This window comes from Equus przewalskii, chromosome 1, assembly GCF_037783145.1.
Source record: "Equus przewalskii isolate Varuska chromosome 1, EquPr2, whole genome shotgun sequence".
Lineage (NCBI taxonomy): Eukaryota > Metazoa > Chordata > Mammalia > Perissodactyla > Equidae > Equus > Equus przewalskii.
The window spans coordinates 113,772,506-113,792,894 of NC_091831.1; the positions used below are offsets into that span (position 1 = coordinate 113,772,506).

At 42.8% G+C, this 20,389-nt stretch overlaps 1 protein-coding gene across 3 annotated transcripts in view; it reads right to left on the bottom strand.

The window, feature by feature from the left end:
• OCA2 (OCA2 melanosomal transmembrane protein) overlaps positions 1–20,389 on the bottom strand; it is a 359,156-nt gene that overhangs the window by 238,462 nt on the left and 100,305 nt on the right. For all 3 annotated transcript variants that reach the window (XM_070572284.1, XM_070572292.1, XM_070572298.1), the window contains 5 exons: positions 13,493–13,564; positions 11,970–12,035; positions 9,293–9,349; positions 7,806–7,930; positions 4,553–4,691 (listed from right to left, as the gene is read on the bottom strand). In XM_070572284.1, coding sequence (XP_070428385.1) covers positions 4,553–4,691; positions 7,806–7,930; positions 9,293–9,349; positions 11,970–12,035; positions 13,493–13,564 — 459 coding nt within the window. The remainder of the gene's footprint in view (positions 1–4,552; positions 4,692–7,805; positions 7,931–9,292; positions 9,350–11,969; positions 12,036–13,492; positions 13,565–20,389) is intronic.

The window sequence follows — 20,389 nt, forward strand, 5'->3', positions numbered from 1 at the left end:
CTGATTTTCCAAGTGATGAGTTTGGCCAGAGGTTTATCAGTATTATTGATCTTGTCAAAGAACCAGCTTCAGCTTACATTGATTTTCTCTATTTTTTTTTTCTTCCGCACTCTGGTCTGTGTAATTTTCTTTCTCTTGCTTACTTTTAGTTTAATTTGCTCTTCTTTTTCTAACTGACTATGATGGAAGCTGAGGTAATTGATTTTAGACAATTCTTCTTTTCTAATATTGGTATTTAGCAGTATAAATTTCCCTGTAAATAATGCTTTAAAGCAGGGACCAACAAACCACACTTGCAGGCTGGAACACAGCCATGCCCATTCATTTATGTATTGTCTATGGCTGCTTACATGCTGAGTTGAGTTGAGTAATTGAAACAGAGACCATATGGTCCACATGCTTATAATATTAACTATATGGTCTTTTAAGAAAAAGTTTGCTGATTCCTGCTTTAGAAGAATCCCACAAATTTTGATATGTTTTGTTTTCATTATAATTCAATTCAAAATACTTTGCAATTTCAATTTCAGTTTCTTCTTAGACCCTTGGATTATTTAGAAATGTGCTAGCTTCCAGATATTTGGGGATTTTCCAAATATCTTTGTTATTAATTTCTAATTTAATTCAACTGTGGTAATTCAACAGAGAACATATTTGTGTTACTTGAGTTCTTTTTAAATGTATTACGATTTTTTATGGCCCGGAATATGGTCTATTTTGATCTGTGTTTTGTACGCACTTTGTAAGAATACAGACACTGTTGGTGTTGAGTGGAATTTTCTATAAATGTAAATTAAGTTAGTTAATAATACCGATGAAGTTTTATATTTCCTTACTCATTTTCTGTTTTATCAATTATTGCAAGAGGTGTACTGAAACCTCCAACTATAATAGAGAATTTATCTGTTGCTCTTTGCAGCTTTCCAGTTTCATGCATTTTGAAGCTCTGTCACCAGTTGCATAAATGTTTAGAATTGCTGTGTCCTCTTTATGAATTTACCCCTTTATCATTATGAAATGTCTTGTTTTTATCCTGGTAATATTCTTTGTTCTGTAGTCTACTTTGTCAGACATTAATATAGCTACTCCAGCTTTCTTCTGGTGAGTCTTTTGCCATTCCTTTAATTTTAACCCATTTGTGTCTTTATATTCTAAGTGTGTGTAAGTGGCATATAGTTGAATTGTGCTTGCTTGTTCAATCTGACAATTCCTGCTTTTTATTTGGGATATTTAGTCTATTTATACTTCATGTGATTGCTCATATAGTTAGGTTTAAGCCTTACAATTTGCTTTATATTTGTCCCATCTGTTCTTTGCCTCCTTTTCCCTCTTTTTCTGCATTCCATTGCATTAAATGAATATTATTTATGATTCCACTTTATACTCTTTGTTGACTTATTAGCTGTTACTCTGTTTTTCTTTCAGCGGTTGCCTTAGAGTTTGTAGTATACATTTTTCACTTGTCACAGTCTACTTTGATGTATTATACCAATATGGTCTAATTGGTGATGTTATGCCAATATACATATAGTGTAAGAACCTAACATTAATGTACTTTAATTTCTCTGTTTCCAGCCTTTATGCTATTGTCATACATCCTACTTAGACATATCTTACAAATGCCTTAACTCATTGTTTTTGTTTAAATAATTATCTCTTAAAGTGATTCAAATAATAAGAAAAAATGTATATGAATTTACCCATGTAGTTATTATTTCCAGTACTATTCATTCCTTTGTGGAGATCCACGTTTCCATTAGTGACATTTTCCGTCTGCCTTAAGGACTTTCTTTAATGTGCCTTGCCACATGGGTCTGCCACTTATGAATTCCTTCAGCTTTTGTACATGAGAAGAAGTCTATTTTTTGTACATAAGAAAAACGCTTTTTCACTGGATATAGTATTCTAAGTTGACAATTTTTCCTTTCAGTACTTTAAATATGTTGCTGCACTATCTTCTCACTTGCATTGTTTCTGAAGAGAAATGTTGTCATCCTTATCTTTATTCCTTTGCATGTAACATGTCTCTGTGTGGGGGCTCAGTTTTAAAGATTTTCTCTTTATCATTGCTTTTTGAACACTTTGATTATGATGTGGCTTAGTGTAGTTTTCTTTATGTTTCTTATGCTCTGACTTCATTGAACTTCTTGAATCTGTGGGTTTCTATCATTCATAAAATTTGGAATATTAGACCATTTTTTCTTCAAATGTCTTTTTCTGTTCCTCACTCTCCCTGGGAGACTAGAACTATGTAAATATTAGAGCACTTGAAGTTTTCTCTTAGCTCACTCTTTTTTTTTATCTTTTCATTACTTGTTATCTTTTCACTCTGGTTTATTTTGGATCTCTGTCCTCAAGTTCACTAATCTTTTCTTCTGCAATTCCTAATTTGCCAGTCATCTTAAGAAGAGTATTTTTATCTCAGACATAGTTTTCATCTCTAGAAGTTTGATTCAGGCCTTTTTTATATCTTTCATGTTTTTGCTTAATTTAATGAACATCTGGAACAAAGTTCTAGTAATAATGCCCTTTTCTATGAATTCTAATACTTGTGTCTATTCTAGGTTGGTTCCAAATGATTCATATTCTCCTTGTCATAGGTCATATTTTCTTGCTTCTTTGCATGCCTGGTAATCTTTGATTGGATGCCAGACATTGTGAATTTTACCCTGTGTGTTGTTGGATATTTTTGTATTCCTATATATACTCTTGAGGCTCATTCTTGGATGCAGTTAAACTACTTAGAAACAGTTTAATTATTTCAGGTCTTGATTTTAAGATTTATTAGGTAGAACCAGAGACGTGTTCAATCTGGAGCTAATTACTCACCAATACAAAGCAAGACACTTTGCGTACTCTACCTAATGCCTCATGAATTAAAAGGTTTCTAGTCTTCCTGGCAAGAACAGACACTCTTCCTCATCCTGTGTTTGTCAAGCACTCTTCCCTCTAATCTTTTTGGGTTGTTCTTCCCTTGGCCTTGGGTAGCTTCTCTCTACAGATCTCTGGGGTTCTCCCTCTCTGTGCAGCTCTCTCCTCTGTAGTACTGTCTTTCAAATTCTAAATACCTTGGTCTGTCCAGACTCTCAGCCCTATCCCCCACTCAAAGATTTTGATAGGCTATATCTCCCTGCACTGCATCCTGGAAACTCTCTCAAGGCAGTGAGCTGGGGCAATTACAGGGCTCACGTCATTTGCATCCCATCTCTCAGAGATCACTGTCCTTTTATTGCCTAGTGTCCAATATCTTGATTACCACTGTTATATTGGTTTGTTTTTGGTTTTTGGTTTATTTTCTTTTTGACTGTCTCAAGCAAGAGGGTAAATCCAGTCCCATCTTGGCCACAGAAGAAGCCATGCTATCTTTTTTTATCCATGTATATCCACATACAAACATTCTGGAAGACTATATGCACCAAAATATTAAGAGGATTTCTCTCTGGGTGGTGGGATTATGACAGTTTTATTTCTGTATGTGTGTTTGTGTGATTTCTATTTTTTACAATAAAGGTATTACTGTAGGATAAAAATAATAAAACAATATTTTTCTTTAAAAATACCTGTCTCTCATGTGTATGAGGCCCATCCTGGATGATAGGTGCCCCAAGATAGCTCACGGGGCTCTACCACCTTCTAATGTGCTCTAAGGTGACAATGATTGTGGACATACTCCTCACTCCTGCAGTAAGACTGCTGAAGTGTTGTCAGCTGGTTTTCCAGGGTAACTAGGGAGTACTGAAGTTTAGTCAAAGTGTCTAAGTTATACCCTGAATCTCTAGATCATGGTGGGCTCACAAAATGGCTATCAACACCTTAGAACCATGAACTCTCAAAGACTTAAATGTTTTTATGGAAAACAGCAGACACACACACAAACACACTGACACATTCATGGACACACACATAAACATATCATCTACAATAAATGACACCAATTTGGGAGCATTGTTACTGTTCAGAAAAGAGCTATTGAGAAAATTCTAATGACCAAAGAATGATAAATGAAAATTAATTATATAATTCTTATTTTAACTCAAGATATGTAAAATACTATATACTCTCTTTAATACTTTGTCTTTATTTTAGTGTACAAAGAAATTATATATTAATATTTATAAGAGCTTTAAAAAAATTCATAAAGACCTTCATTTCCCGATCCTTTTGAAAAAAAACCTTAAGTTCTTCATCAGTGAATTTATCCACCACAGTTGAAAAGTGAGAGGGTATAGATCATTTTATTCTTAATATTAGTTGGAAGAAACCTCAGTTTCCATTAATATGATATACTGTGACTAAATATATATGCTATCCAAACATTTCCTTAAAAATTTATCAGAATGAGAACAAATTCAGTTCAGACCACTTAATCCTACACTGAAGGATCAGTCACTTAACTTCCCACTCTTAAAATAACCAACAGCACTTAATGTGAAGAGGTGACATAGAGGGACTTGATTTCTAATAAAGAAGTCCACGTTGTGTAGGATGCTAAGCGGGCAAATAACTTGAGGTCTATATTTATGGGAAGCAACCCTGTTATACTGGTACATACCATCTTCCTCAACTCCTGGTTGGAAACAATAATGACATTTGGTGGGTCCCCGATGGCAGTGGCAGCTCCTCCAATGTTTGTGAAGATCACTTCTGCAATCAGGACTTGTCTGGGGTCAAGGTTGAGAACCTCACATAATCTGTCATGAATGGAAGAAAATGAAAGTAGTCCCACTATTAACACTGTGAAAGTCCCATGTGCAACCTAAATACTTTTAAAGCACTTGCTTGTAAAAGGGAGGCATAACACACACACACACACACACACACCTGTGACAAGGGCAATGCTGGGGAACGGACTATGGCAACAACACTACAGAGCTACGGGCCATAGGTGACTCTCAGAATTACATTTCTCCAAAAGATATCCCACCAACCATCTGAACCACCAGTGTGAAAATGTACCCCTGCCCCACCCCCCACAGGTCGGGAGGGAGCACAGTCCGCTGTGTGCAGGCCCCCACTGGAAGACAGGCCCTGGCACAGGTGAGTGGGTACTAGCCATCAGACCTCTCCAAGTCAGGGGTGGAGAGGTCTAATCTCCTCTGCCAGAGCAGAAAGCACCGCTGCCCAGTGGCTCACACCAAGCCTGCCAATCTAGGCCCTTACCTACCTTCCCTTTATCAGATGCTGAGGGCCCAAGCTGTCCCCTACCCCTTCCCTTCAACTACTACCCATGGACTTCCTTAGAGAAGGGGCACACACTCTACGGCAGTGGTTCTCCATCTTGGCTGCACACTAGATTTGTCTGAGAACCTTTGAAAGTCTGGCTGCCTGGCCCATGACAGATCAATCCTTGGGAGTGGGCCTGAGCAGCAGCGTTCTACAGCTCTCCAAGTAGGTCCAGTGAGCACACAGTTGAGAATCGTTGCTCTAAGGAAAGTGTAGAAAACACATCATGACATCTTCCACACCTACCAATCTGCATTGCCCACTTCCATACAGAAACAAGGCATTGTATCTCCAGGCTGACAGGAGGCCCTGCTGAACTCAAGGGTCCTTCCTACCACCTCCCAGCTCAGAGAGTAGCCAACAGCTTGTTTGAAGGGGACTGGCCTACTGAGCTGTGTAGAAGATGAGGAGGGAGCTGTGTCTGGGGACCAGGGACAGGAGTGAGTCCTAAAAAGAGGATCAGATCCTAATCAGCAGCAGCAGGTCTCAGCTGAGGAAGCTCCAAGGATCTGCTTCTAGCAAGAAAATAACTAATGTATGCTAATCAACACCACCAGACCATGCACAGAGATGGCATCTGAACTAAATAGGCCTCGCTGTTTAACTCTAAGGACTAATGCTACTCAGTCCAGACAAAGGCAGAAGAATGCAATCAAGCTCACAAAGTCATGAATAATGAGGTAATACAAACAGTGAATCTGGGGCTGGCCCAGTGGCGCAGCAGTTAAGTTCACACGTTCCACTTCTTGGCAGCCCGGGGTTCACTGGTTCGGATCCCTGGTGCGGACATGACACCATTTGGCAAAAAGCCATGCTGTGGTAGGTGTCCCACGTATAAAGTAGAGGAAGATGGGCACAGATGTTAGCTCAGGGCCAGTCTTCCTCAGCAAAAAGAGGAGGATTGGCAGTAGTTAGCTCAGGGCTAATCTTCCTCAAAAAAAAAAAAAAAAACAGTGAATCTGAGCACACTAACACTTGAATCTTGAAAGAGGTAATTTTTAGATTAATAAATGGAATTGCTACTCTCACATAAAATTACAAAGCCAGTTCCCGGAACAGTAAGGACATAAACAAATCCCAGCAAGGCTGAAACAACCCTTGGCTGTCTGGGCTGTACAGGGATACCAGGAACACGGGTGCCCAGCACTCCTCAGCCCTAGAAACATACCCTCACTGGGCTGCCATGAGAGAGCAGGATGATGTCCTGGGATCTGGCACATGTGGGTAGTACTATGGTTTTCAAACCAGTATCAGCAGCAGAGTCCCACTGGTTGGGGGTGGGCAGGGTGTGGCCTGCTTCTTGCCCTCTGAGGTGTCCTGGGGCAGGGTTTGGTGCCCTCCATTAGTAGTGCATGGTACTGTTTACAGCACCCTTCAAATGTGTTCACTCCATCCTTCATTTACCCTCAGAAGAACTCTGGTACTGGGAGGTGCTATGCCCCTCCTTCACTGGAAGGCTGAGTCCAGCATCCCTCACCCCAAATCCCTGCCTGCACATGGGGCATGACAATGCAGCCAAGTTTGCAGGAGCCTGAGCAAGAGACAGACTTGTAACACTGCAGGCCGCATGGAGGTGTCAGAGGTTGCTGCCTGGCTTCTCTTCACTCTTCCTCCTCCTCTCCCCACCCCACACTCCAACTCATTCCTCCTCCAAGAGTCACCACTGTTCAAAGGTAAAAGGTATCAACCAGAATTAATCCTGAGCCCTCGAAGTAGCCTCTTGCTGGTGACTTTGAATTTGTTTTGTGTCTCTGGCCTCCTGTCCAAGCGAGTCTCTTATCTCAGGGAATCCTCAAAACACTAGCTTGGGTTAACCTTTGATGGTACAACCCAGATCAGTGTAGCTGAAGTGACTTTTCTGAGATCTCTCACTAGCCCCTGCACCCCAGAGGGGGTACCTGTCTCCCTTCAATCTCCCCAGGACCAGCAGAGCACCAGAGTAATAGGCTCGAGCAGGGGAAGACCATGATATGCTGGGGAACCATCTCTAAAATAAAGAAGATAAAGTAAGGATGTAAATGTAGGTCCACGGCATTGGAGGGGGCCTGAACAATGACTGGGCCTGAAGTTCAAGCTTCTAAAGATTCCAGACAAACTTTGGTCTGTGGTGCTCAGGAAACATCCAATGAATGAAGTGGACAGAATTAAAAGAAACGGAACTGAATTCAATTAAATCTCTCTTTCCCAAAGTTACCCCACAAAGCCTGCCCAAGCAGGTCCCTGACCCTGCAAGCCTCCCAGAGGAGAGGAGCCCAGCAAGAGTGAGATGGCTGCCCCACCTTCTCCGCTGCCTGCCATGCACTCCTGCCCACCGGGCGAGAGCTCTCACACTCCACCATGCCTGTGATCGGCCCAAGTGGAGGGGGAGAGACGGCACCTGATGGCTGTCCCTGCAGGACAGTGAGGCCTGAGTCTTTTGACTCCTGCAGCATTTCTGCAGCTGCTGCTGCTGCCATGGCCATGTGCATAGAGCACCAGTCCTGGTGGGCGTGCTGGCTTGAGCTGGACACACAAGAGAAGGGAAGGAGGTGGGCACGCTGCTGTGAGCCTGGCCTGATGCCCATGAGGGGCACTCTGCATACCTTATGGTCACAGGAGTGAAGAGGAGTGACGTGGTGACATTGTCCAGGAAAGCAGAAAGAATGGCAGCAATGAGACACAGCATGATGATCATGGCCCACACTCTTCCCCGGGATAGTTGGTATGCCTGGAACACATACCCACAGAAAGGCACAGCCAGGATCAGCAGGGTCAAAGAATAGATGTGACTTTTCATTAGGGACTGTAAGAACTAGGGGTCCAAATAAACTCTACATGGTAGATTAAAACTTAGACTTAGAGATTCCTAAGTCTGCTGAGATGCAGTAGTGATGGCCATACCCAGACATTCTAAATCCACCTTGGTCTACATTCCTTCCCTCTGATCCTCCTTCATAGTGCCCTTTGATGGTTCATTTATCACAAGGTGATGGCCCTCTATCCCTTGGATATCCTCCAGTATTTTACAATCTCCTTTTGGTTAGACAGTCTGTGCTGTGACTTGGGATCCATGTGACTCTAGAGCCTTCTGATCTTTGGGGATCTAAGGAATACTTTTAGTACCAAGGTATCGGGAGGAAGAGGCTAGATATCTACCTGGAAGGTGTAAGATGGTGCACAAAGATAGCAAAAATCATAGCATGGTTCTACCATTCAGAGTTTGCAAAGGGCTTTGTTGAGCAAATCATTTATTTATTTATTTATTTTTGGTGAGGAAAATTGGCCCTGAGCTAACATCTGTTACCAATCTTCTTCCTTTTGCTTGAGGAAGATTGTTCCTGAGGTTAACATCTGTGCCAATCTTCCTCTATCCTGGACATGGGATATTGCCACAGTATGGCTTGGATGAGCAGCACATTGGTCTGCATCTGGGATCCAAACCCATGAACCCCAGGCCGCTGAAGCAGACAAAGCAAACTTAACCACTTTGCCACCAGGCTAGCCCTGAGCAAATAATTTTTTAAAAGAACTTTTCAGTTCTAAAAATATCAAGCACAGCACCAGTCCTTGCATTAGCAGGGCATGGCAAAATCTCCTTTCCCCAACGCTGAGTGATAGGACCAGTGCAAATCCTGGTGGTCAGAACTCGCTGGTGGATCCCCCAGGGTCCCAGTTATAAAAGTGACTGTTTATATGTTCAATATTTAGAAAGTAATCACTGGAATTATTTCACCAAAAAAGCAATCAGAAGCTGATGACTTGAAATATTTAGATATTCTAAAATGTGAAACAGTTTTTGATGTGAAGCTCTCAACCTTCCAATTTAAATAATGTTACACAAACGTTCAGCTCGAGTGCTCTTTTCCTGATCTCCTTCTTCAGTTGTATACTGAAAAGCTGAAAGGGTTGCTCAGAGCCACCTCACTTAGAATGGCAACTGCACCTAGCCTGGCAGCACTGATTTTGAAAAGGAGGATAGAATTTTAAAATATTTGATTTAAATGGTAGTTTTATTCACTAAATACATAATGGTGGAAAATAAATATGTCAATTAATTAATACAAACTATTCAGTGTCACATCAAACCTACCTTTACAGCGCAATAATCAAAAAATCCAGTTTCTGAAAATATGGCTACCAAGATCATCTGTGGGGAAAAGAGAAAAAGGAGACAAGAAGAATCTTTTAGCAGAGCACATTCCTGAAATGACATCAGAGTGACCAGTTACAAATCTGAGCTCTGGCCTCAGCAGGAAAGCTACAACGTCATCAAGCTTCTGTTCTCTCACTGAGTGTAGTGCACTTACAAACTCCCTGAATGAACCCTCTTGCTAGCAGTTTTGCGCCTCTATTTTTGTCCAGGGATCTGTGTCCAAGGTACATTATCATTCCATCTAATCTTTACAACATCACATGTTATTATTACTCTCTGCCTCATAGGCCAGCAAACTGGAAGGCAAAGAGGGGAGGTGACTTGCTCACAGTCACAAAGCTAGAAGCCGGGAAGGAAATGGGCCAGAATGTGGCCATCCGCACCTAAATGTCCATAGAAGCAAAACTAAACATTTTAAGATTTTAAAACTGGGTTAAACTTTGTTTCCTAACATAACTAAACAGATTTTTGTTACCAATTTGATCAAGACATGCAAATAAGAGCAATTACATTAAAATCATGAATCTCTGGTTATAAACCCAGAAAATGTATTAACTTTGGTTTCTTTCTAATGATGACATTGAGTTGGTGTTAACAACCTTCTGAGATAGTAAGAAAAAGTAATGTCCCATTTATTCCAAATCTAATCAACCAGACATTTCATCCAGCCTGAACTTTCTGGAAGATTCTCTGTTCCACCTCCTAAAATGGCAATGTATCATGTGTTGAACTTGGAATGAGAAGATGCAGTTTCAAATACTGAATCTGCCACTTAGGAATACTTCAATCTTGAACAGAAAATTTTTTTAAACCTCTGCACTTCAGTTGTCATACCTCACCTCTGAATGTTTTGTTCCTTGTAAGGTTGTTGTGAAAATTCAATAAAATTATGTAAATTAAAGTACTTGGAAAATAGTAGGCCCAATATCGTCTTTCCGAGAAACCATACAAAACAAGAATGTCCAAAAGTCAGTTTAGACTCAATACAAATATTTACCTTGTCTAGAATGACCACCAACGTTCATCCTAACCCAGACAGCCACTGTGGGGCACCAACGGAAGCTACACATGAACGTGAAGGGGCAGGCCCTGTGTGAGGAAGCTGTTCCACACGTTGGCTGCCAGAAACATGTAAGAGAGACTGGAACTCAAGGATTGGGGTGAGTGACCCCACACGTGGCTGACTGCCATGAAATAGGGTAGAAAATGCAGGTGCCTGATTATATAGACTCTCTCTGCACCCCCAAAATTCTAGAATCACAGAACCTTGCTGAACTGATTTCAATTGAGAGAAAAAATTAAACCACTTGTTATGGGCTGAATTGTGCCCCTCCCAATTCATATGTTGAAGTCTTAACCCTCAGTACCTCAGAATGTGACTATATTAAGGAGGTAATTGAGTTAAGGTGAGGTCATAGAGTGGGCCCTAATCCAAGCTGACTGGTGTCCTTATAAGAAGAGGAGATCAGAACACAGCCACACACAGAGGGACAACCACGTGACAACACAGGGAGAAGACAGCCATCTACAATGCCAAGAAGAGAAGCCTCAGGAGAAACCAACCCTACCTGTACCTTGATCTCAGACTTCCAGCTTGCAGAACTGTGAGAAAATAAATGTCCGTTGTTTAAGCCCCCAAGTCTGTGGTACTTTGTTATGGCAGCCCAAGCTAACAAACATACCATTTATTTAATTTAAAAACAATTATGAGACATCGGGTATGCCTTTCTTCTTCCTTCCAGATGCCCAAACCCTATGTGCTTTTCAGGACCCAACCCAAATATTAGTTCTTCTATGAAGCCTGAGTTCAGAGCACTGACCCATCTCCCCACACTCCACCCACAGAGGAAGCAGAGCTAGTTTGGGTCACACTGAAGCCTAGAGTAGCAGGACCCTCCATTATGACTGCCAGCCTGAGGAGGGATTAGATGTTAGCAAGGAAAATGAGGCTATATAGTGACCTTTACACAGAGTGGGTCTTCTAGCCCAGAGAGGGAAAGCCCTCTTTCAGACCATTCAGCTGCTGCGGGGTCTGTTCAAGAATGCATGAGCCATTCCCACTGCTGTCCAAGTCCTTGTCGAATTCCACTTATTCTAGTTAAATTAGTTTATGACTCATGTCCCACACTAGCCCACTTGTGTGTCTTAAAGTTCCCTTCCTGTAAGTTGACTTGGTGACAGTCTTCACTGCATGCAGCAGAGTGGCCTCTTGACAATGTCTGATAAATCAGCATACACGAATTACTTATGGATAATTTCTTCCTTTATCCTTATAATTAAGGATACTTTTCCAATCACTGAAACTTACATGGTTTGTTTATTTAGGATATTCAGTTTTATATTTTAAGGGCAGTAACTCAAGAAATTTGCTAAATTTTCTAAGTGGCAATATTATTTCACCATCAGACAGGCCTTAGACAAATTCTCCAGATCAGAGCACCATTCATCCACAAGAGAAATTAGCTAGACCTGCACTAACACTTCTCAATCAAGCCTTAATTATCAAGCAGCACAGTATCTTTAATATAATGAAGGATTATCAGCAGCAGCAAAAAAGAAGGTCCTGGGTTATGGCAGGCTTGGAGCCCTATCCTCCAGGGAGAACTGTAATTACCATGCCAAACAGCAGGGCCAGGGTCTCAAAATCAATCCACTCCACCACATGGGTCAGACTGGGTCTCTGCAATCAAAGCACAGATTTGCCAATTAATCTTGGGCATCATCCCCCTGGTGATAAGCTGTAAAAATACGCTTCCCTTCACAGCAAACCCACTCACTGGGCCAGAGTCGAAAATCACATCATCTACTTGCCTTTGAAATCAGATTATATCATGACTGAAAAACAGTCATGACCCAAGGCATCGTAATGTCAAGCCTACAAATTTAGTAATAAGAAAAACAAATTTCATAAACTCTGTCCTGGCAACTCTATGAAGAACTGTTGCCTGAATTGCAGGATTGGCCCTTGAGGTCAGTCGTGTCCACATATGTCTTTCTCGGTATCAGCGCATGAGGCCAAAATGATGATAACTGAAGGACATATTTGTCCTACTCTCCATCTGTCCACCCACTCTCAATTCATCTTCTAACCACCGTGAAGAATAGGGAAGGCCAGGGTCATGGGGAATTGGGAGCATGGAGTATAACGTGAGGGCACTGCAAGTCTGGTTGTTGGGAAAGGACTGCATGGTGGCCTAGGTAGCTTCCCACAGCAGGCACCTTCCATGTGTCATGTTAATGATTTTTAAAATGAAATAACTACTACTATACTACTCCTTAATAATTAATAAAGACAACAGTGGCTCATATATAAGTTTTAGGATTCTAGGACGTTTTACCTTTAGGGTTGGCATTTGTTTACACCAATTCTAGCCAAGAAAAAGAAGAAAACATAGTAACTAACTGAACACAGCCCCTACGTAGTTTTTTAAACCAGCTATTATTCTTTGGTTGACTGAAATGGTCTCTACTAACAGTTTTCAAAACAACACATTGAATTCTATAAAGCTGTTTTCAAATCCAGTTCTGTGTGTTGCCACATTGTTCAGTTCCAGCACTGCCTGTCAAATAACTCCAGGCCTCTATCACCAGTGGGGACTTGGCCTCTCTTGCTTTCCTACATTCATTCCTATGTTCCTGCCAGATGGGCCACACTCAGGCCCTGGTGGGATGCTATCACTCACCAAACATGCATCTCCATGGGTCTCCTGATGTCTGCAGGACAGAACTCCAACCTTACTGTCTCTCACCTCTCTGCTCCTTACAGGATGGCCTCCTCCAGTTCCCAAGGGCAGACAGCACCCAGAACCAGCTCTAACACCACTCAGCTACATGGCCCTGGGCAAATGCGTGACCACGATGAGCCTTTTCTCAATTAAAATGGAGAATACCACCACTGGGATGAATGTGCATGTGTGTGTGTATGTGTGTGTGTGTATATGTGATAAAGTCAAATGAAAAATACTTATCAATGTCATAAAGTTTGTTAGTTCATGCCCCTAGCATGGTCCCTGGGGTGAAATGTGGAAATAGTACATAAAAGAGTGAAGATCACCAGCTAGCACCTAATTCTTGGACTGCCTTTGAGTCTGACATTCTATCAGGTGGTAGTCGATGATCTGAAATATTAGAACTTACATCGCCAATCACAGCCAGCACTGCTAACGCCGCGAGGGAACCCAACATGGCTGCCAGTGTTCTGTGAACGATCTAAAAAGAAATGTAGGAAATTATTGCATTCCAGTCCACGGAGGTTTAAAATGCACAAAAGCCTATGTTGATATAACTATCTGTCAACATCAGCCATTTTATACCATATCTATTAAGACAATAAATAAATCACAGCTCTCGCTGTTTCAGAGTCTGAACACACACAACCACTACCAGTCTCTCTTCTAAAGATAGCTGCTTTCATTTCCTAAATAATTGGATGACCTGAAGTAGAAGCAGAAGGCTGGATAAAGTATGTTCTACAAGGAAGCCTGCAGTAAATTGTCATTAATTATTTACCATATAATCCCTAGGCAACTGGACCATTAGTTTCACAACATAAATCAATTCTGCCCAATTGCTGAGACTGTTATTAAACCAAAGGTACACAGCTGACTGCTTAATATAATTGAGACTTCAGATTAATCACTAAATCACAAAAGTATCTTTTCTATTTAATTATAATTCAAATGGATAGAGAATTTCTAAGACAAAACATGAAGAAAGGCAAGGATGTGGAGAAATTAGAACTCTCAAATATTGCTGGTGGGAATCTAAGATCGTTCAGTCACTGTGGAAAACAGTTTGGCAGTTTCTTAAAAAGTTAAACATAAATTTACCATATGATCCAGCAATTACACTCCTAGGAATATACCCAAAGAAATGAAAACATACATCCTGTTAAATTAATTAAATGAGGCTATCAGACTGAGAGAGCTCTAATGCCTTGGCAGCCTATGTAAGCAAACCCAAACATAAGCCTGTCAATGCCTCAAAGTTAAGGAATTGAAATCTAAGGACAATCAATCACAAACAGCCACCAAAGCTTTCCCAAATAAGGCAGATACTTAAGCTGTAACCAGTCAAATAATTTCCTTGCTTTGCTTCCGCATCTTCTCTGTAAAATTCTTGCCCCAGCTCCTGTGGGTGGTGTACTCCTAAGCACTTCTGTTTTGGTGCTGCCAAATTTGAATCCATTTTTGCTCAAACTCTTAAAAATTAATATGCCTCAGTTTATCTTTTAACAGTCCACATAAAGCATGAATGTTCATAGCAATATTACTCAAAATAGGCAAAAGCTGGAAACATTCCAAATGTCCATCCATGGTGAATAATGGATAAACAAAACGTAGTACATGCTACAACATGGGACCATTGGTATGTGCCATGTACTGGATGAACCCAACATACATTATGCTAAGTGAAGGAAGTCAGACACAAAAGATTGTATACTGTATCATTCCATTTGTATGAACTGTCCAGAAAGGTAAATTTAGAGACAGAAAGAAAATCAGGGCTGCCTAAGGCTGAGGGTAGCAATAGGAATTGATAGCAAATGGGCCCTAGGGACACTTATGGGGTGATGGAATGTCCTAAAACTGTACTGTGGTCATGGTTGCTGCTACGGTCTGAATGTTTGTGTCCTCCTAAAATTCCTATGTTGAAATCCTAACCCCTAAGATGTTAGTATTAGGAGGTGGGGCCTTTGGGAGGTAGTTAGGTCATGAAGGTGGAGCCCTCAGGAATGTGATTAGTGCCCTTATACTATACTATATATATATATATACACACACACATTATACTATACTATATATATAACATATATATAGTGCCCTTATACTATTATATATACATATATATATATACACACACACACACACACACACATACTACACTATACTATATATATACTATGCCATATATATATAAACAGGTACTAAGTTAGGTCCCTGGACACAGTGGAAAGCCCCTCTGCCCTCAGCACAGGACACTCAGGGTCCCAGGACATGGCAGGGAGCCCCTCTACCCACCATTCAGGACTCCCTAGCTGAGTACCACCCCTGTCCCCTCCCATATAACATGACCCCTGGAGGAGGCCAGAACCTCCAAAATGGGATTCAGGCTGCTTCCTACTCACATAACGGTCAAGGCCCAGTGTCCAGGCAGTGCCAGACAACCGTGGTCAGGGAACAGCCTGGAAACCAAAACCAGCAGTGCCCCTCACAGAGCTCATGACCCACCCGTGGGGGAGCTAAATGCAGCTGCCTCATATTTCATCTGATGTGTTCCCACTACAGAGTCCCTCAGGCACTGTGTGACCCAAGGAGTAGGTATATTCACAAATGCATAAATTTTCTTTTTAGGAATTGCCCATATAGCGCTCAGTTAATTTTCTGGCCTGGCTTATATTACATAGACTCATAGACCTTAGAGCTGAAAGGCACTCCCAGAAGTCATCTGGTACAGTCTTCAAGTATATAAAACATGTTAACTCTGATCATAGGACTTAAACAAGATCCCACAGTGGTGGATTGTGAACACATGGCTGTGCCCAAGTCGGCCCCATCACCAAGTGAGCCTGTGTTGCCTAGGAAGATGGCTTAGATTTCTCTCCAAAAAGGAAAAATAAGGATAATTATACCTCTGAATTTTCAGTGCTAAGTTCCTAAAGTACAAATTCCTATTGCGTATCGCAAACGTTTCTTCTCAGAAACTACAAAGCTTAGCTACAGCAGTAAAACAGAGAACATGTGACTTAACTCTTCCAGCTTCGCAGAATCACAACAGCTGGCCATGTTTCCACAAGCCATTGGAGAGTGAGGATATTACCAAAAACTATATATCCTAAAGGTTGAAATAGAGATTAGAATGAAACACTCTGTTTGAAGCTTCCCAAAACTTCCTTGAGACATTCTTCCAAAATGACTGCTCTCTGGCAATGCATCATCAAACGGACGTTTCTCCCAGCACAGGATGAAAATCCCACATTGGGCATGTCTGTTTCCTTTTTCCCGACTCTGAAAGAAGCCAGGTGCCGCAGGTGGTCTTGGCTGTTCCCACTCCCTCCCCATCCTATTTCTCTGCCTCAAAGGACAGGCAGCGCCCCAGGGTCACTCTGGAATTGAAACACCAACATGGCCCAGCTGCGGTGAGGTCTTCATTGTCCTGCCCTCAGAGATGCACAAATGCCCCCACGCTGGAGACTTTTGTTTACAACACACAGCCACCCGCCAAACTGTGAGACTAAGGTAGAAACACAACACACATGCTTGAAAATAAAGTGGGTTTGTTGATTTCCATATGAAATGTCTGTGATGCTCAGAGCTCAAAAGCAATGATGGGACCAACCTCAGGGAGGTGGCAGTGAGGAGGGGCTCCATCATTCCAGCCAACCCCACCCCTCAGGCACGACTCCCTCCTCTTCTGTACACGAGAGACTCTGGGTAGGAGGAAAAGCCAAGAGGGCAGCACCTGGCATGAGGGAAGTGTGAGAAGAAAGAGCAGACACTCTCCTTGTCAAGTCCACCTGAGCCGATGAGGACAGCACTGTCACCCTGCAAAGCTCTGAAATCACTCCAGGCAGGACTTCCACCCTCCCTGGCTGCTCTGGCCCAGGCCCTCAGGACCCAGGCCATCACCCCCACATCCCCCACATTACCCAGCAAACGCATCCCCTTCCATTCCTTTCATCATTTCTTAGGCAAACTGTCCTCTTCAATGAAAGGAGATGGTTCACACAAATGGTCACAGAGAAGGGAACATGGACTTGGAGGGGACTCTGGAACAGTGACAGATGCTGGAAATTCCCTCTGATGGTAGTGTCAATACATGAGAACTGGCAGCATCCAGGGCTTCCCCAAGGCAAGACCCCAGCTCAGCAAGAGTCACGAGGTTCTCTCCAGCTATGAAAGAACCAGACTCAGTGGTCTATGAGGGTAGATCACACCATCCCTTCTGGCAGGGGCCTCTTGGTCCCCAGCACAGCTGCAGCACATGTAGCCAGCAGGCTTCTGCTCACCATGGTCCCTCCCTCAGAGACCCAGGCATCCCCACACACATGCCACCACCGAGGCAAGAAGGAGAAGGAGTCGCTCTGCTCACATCCGAAGAGTCAGAGCACAGGGCATGACTACACATAAACTGGAGAACCAGAGTGCCTTCACAATGCAGGACAGAGGGATATGGGCTCACCAGCTGCAAAGTGGCTAGAAAATCCTACCCCTAGGAAACAAGGGAGGGTCGAAAGTGACCCACCTGGCAGGCAGTCCAGCAAGTAACAATATCAGAGCAAACACACATACGCAAGCCCGGCCCAGGCACAGCATGGGAGCTGTTCCCACCCATGGTTGACAGGACATGGCCCAGGAAGGAAGGAGTTGGTCTGGGTCCCACACCAGGACATGGAAAACCAAGGTGGCACCTCCAGGGACAGCCTGTCCATGCCCCATTCATGTTGCCACGTTCATCCTTTACAACAAACCAATGAGTCTTATAGATAAGGAAAATGAAATGCAGAGAACCACTGCAACTTACTCAGAACCACAAAGCCCATATTCATCCCACTACATCATGTTAGAGAAAAGGGACTAGAAAACAGGGCCTTCAATTCCACACAACACATGAGTGCTGAATGCCCACTATGTGCAGGACAGCATGCTATTGAATCAAGACTCAAAACTGTCCTCACCCTCACTGCCATCCCATGCATGTGAGATGCAAACATAGGGAGGTTCTCTGCCAGTGTGGACCAGTGGGTTCACAGTGACCTTTGACCAGCCTGTTCCTGTCATTGTTCCAGGTGCCCTGGGAAGCAACAGGCTCAAGAAAGCACAAGGGCCACCCTCCATGAACAGCTGTTCCCCTGACAGAGCTGTCCCTGTTGCCTACTGCTTCCCCCAAGCTGGGAGACTTGGCTTGAGATGACACAAAGCAAAGGCTCTCAGACTTTCCTTCCCAGCTCATGTGATTTCCACAGAGCCCATGATATACGTGCAGTGGTATGCACCTGCTTGGGGACAGTGTCCATTGGCCACCACACCACACAGGCAGAAATGGGAGCCCTGGGGGGGCCAAGGCCAGGGCTGTGGGAGTCCTACATGTCTGCAGATGCACCTCTATCTGCCTTCATATACCCTTCCATTTACCACAGTACCCCAAGGAAGAACATTAGTCAGACATCTCATGTTTTGAGCATTTAAAAGTGAACTGAGAGGTGACATCAGCATCATAGCAGCACAAGATGTCCCTCCTTTTTTAACAGCTAATTAGGCATACCTCCATGAAGAAAAGTACCTCTACTGGAGCAGTGGGATCCAGCACCACATGACAAGGGACCCAGGAGGAGACTCACGCACCTATACATCTGGTAATAAGCAGAGAGACCTCAGTATGGGCTGCAAAACCAGTGGAAGCCAGGCAAACCTGGCCCAATCCCTCTTGGCCACAGTCAGGGAAAACCAGGAGAGTGCTGATCTGGGCAGATACTAATGGACAAGAGAGAATCTACAGGAGTCCAGCCGAGGAGATTCCATTATGGCAATGTGTCCAAAAGACGAGTTTGAACACATTGGGGAGGGTAAGAGGAACTTTGCCAATGCTGCCCCTCCCCAAAAGTGACATTGCTTGGAGCTGAACTAGCTGGCAATGACCTCTCTCGCAAGGAAAAGGAGAGTGGTGAGTGAGTGCTCAGCTCTTCCAGCTGTATGGGATGCTGCTGAAGAAACCCGTTTCTCTCCCATAGCACCCAGAGTACCTAAGCAGGACCTCCATGACTGGGGGAGGGGGGAGATCAGGAAAGACTCAGATAAGAATGTCAAAGGGCATTAAAGGGACATGATTCCCACTGACAGATCAGGACTCCAGCAGGAAGCCAGCTGCTGGGAGAACCTCACCTGAGGATGCCCCTACCTGGTCCACGGGCACCCCCCAATGCCCTGAGTACTAAATCCACACCTCCCCCAATTGTATTCTGGCTTCTTGAGCATGCTCCTGAGTGTGGTGGCAAGAGCAAGCTCTGGAAAACACAGTGATATCAGAAAGACAGAGCAAATATCTGTGGGGAAGGGAGAAAGCTCAAACATGATCTGTAGCCCCACCTTCTGGAAAATAAAAGACAGGTTACCAGCAGCCAGCCTGGTGAGTTGTAAGAACCAAAGAAGACACAAAAGTTTATGAATTCTGCTGCAAGAGGGAGCAAGAAGTGTGGGGCAGGAGTATCCCTACCAGGTCAGAGAAAGCCTGGAATATAACAGAACAAACAAACAGTACATCCCACCTGAATACAAACAGTAAAGGTTTCAGTGTCTGCTACTTCAATGCAAAAGCAGCACTGCAAAACAAGGAACATGAAGAATCAAGGAAGCACGTCATCACCAAAAGATAGCACTTCTCCAAAGACCAAACTCAAAGGCACAGAATTTTGCAATCTAGCTGTTAAAGAATTCAAAATAGCTGTATTGAAGGAACTCAACAAGCTATAAGAAAACACAAGAAGATAATTCAATGAAACCAGGGAAACAACACATTAACAAAATGAGAAGTTTAACAAATGGACAGAAATCATAAAAGGAACCAAACAAATTCTGGAGCTGAAGAATTCAATGAATGAAATGAAAAATACAATCGAGATTATCAACAGAGTAAACCAAACGGAAAATAAAATAAGTGACCTAGAGCATAGGAACTTTGAAATAACTTATCAGAAAAGAACAAAGAAAAAAAGATGAAAAAGAGCAAAGAAGGCCTACATGATCTATGGCATTTCATCAACCATTCAAACATTTGAATAATTGGGCTTACAGAAGGAGAAGAGAGAAAGAAGGGGGAAGAAAGTTTATTTAAAGAAATAATAGCTGAGCATTTCCCAAACCTGGGGGAAGACTTGGGCATCCAGGTTCATGAAGATAATAGATTTCCCTATTATCTCAAAGCAAAAAAAGGACCTTCTCCAAGACACATTACAATAAAACTGTCAAAAGTCAAAGGTAAAGAGAGAATCCTAAAAACAGCAAGAGACAAAAGGAACCCCCTACAAAGGAACCCCCT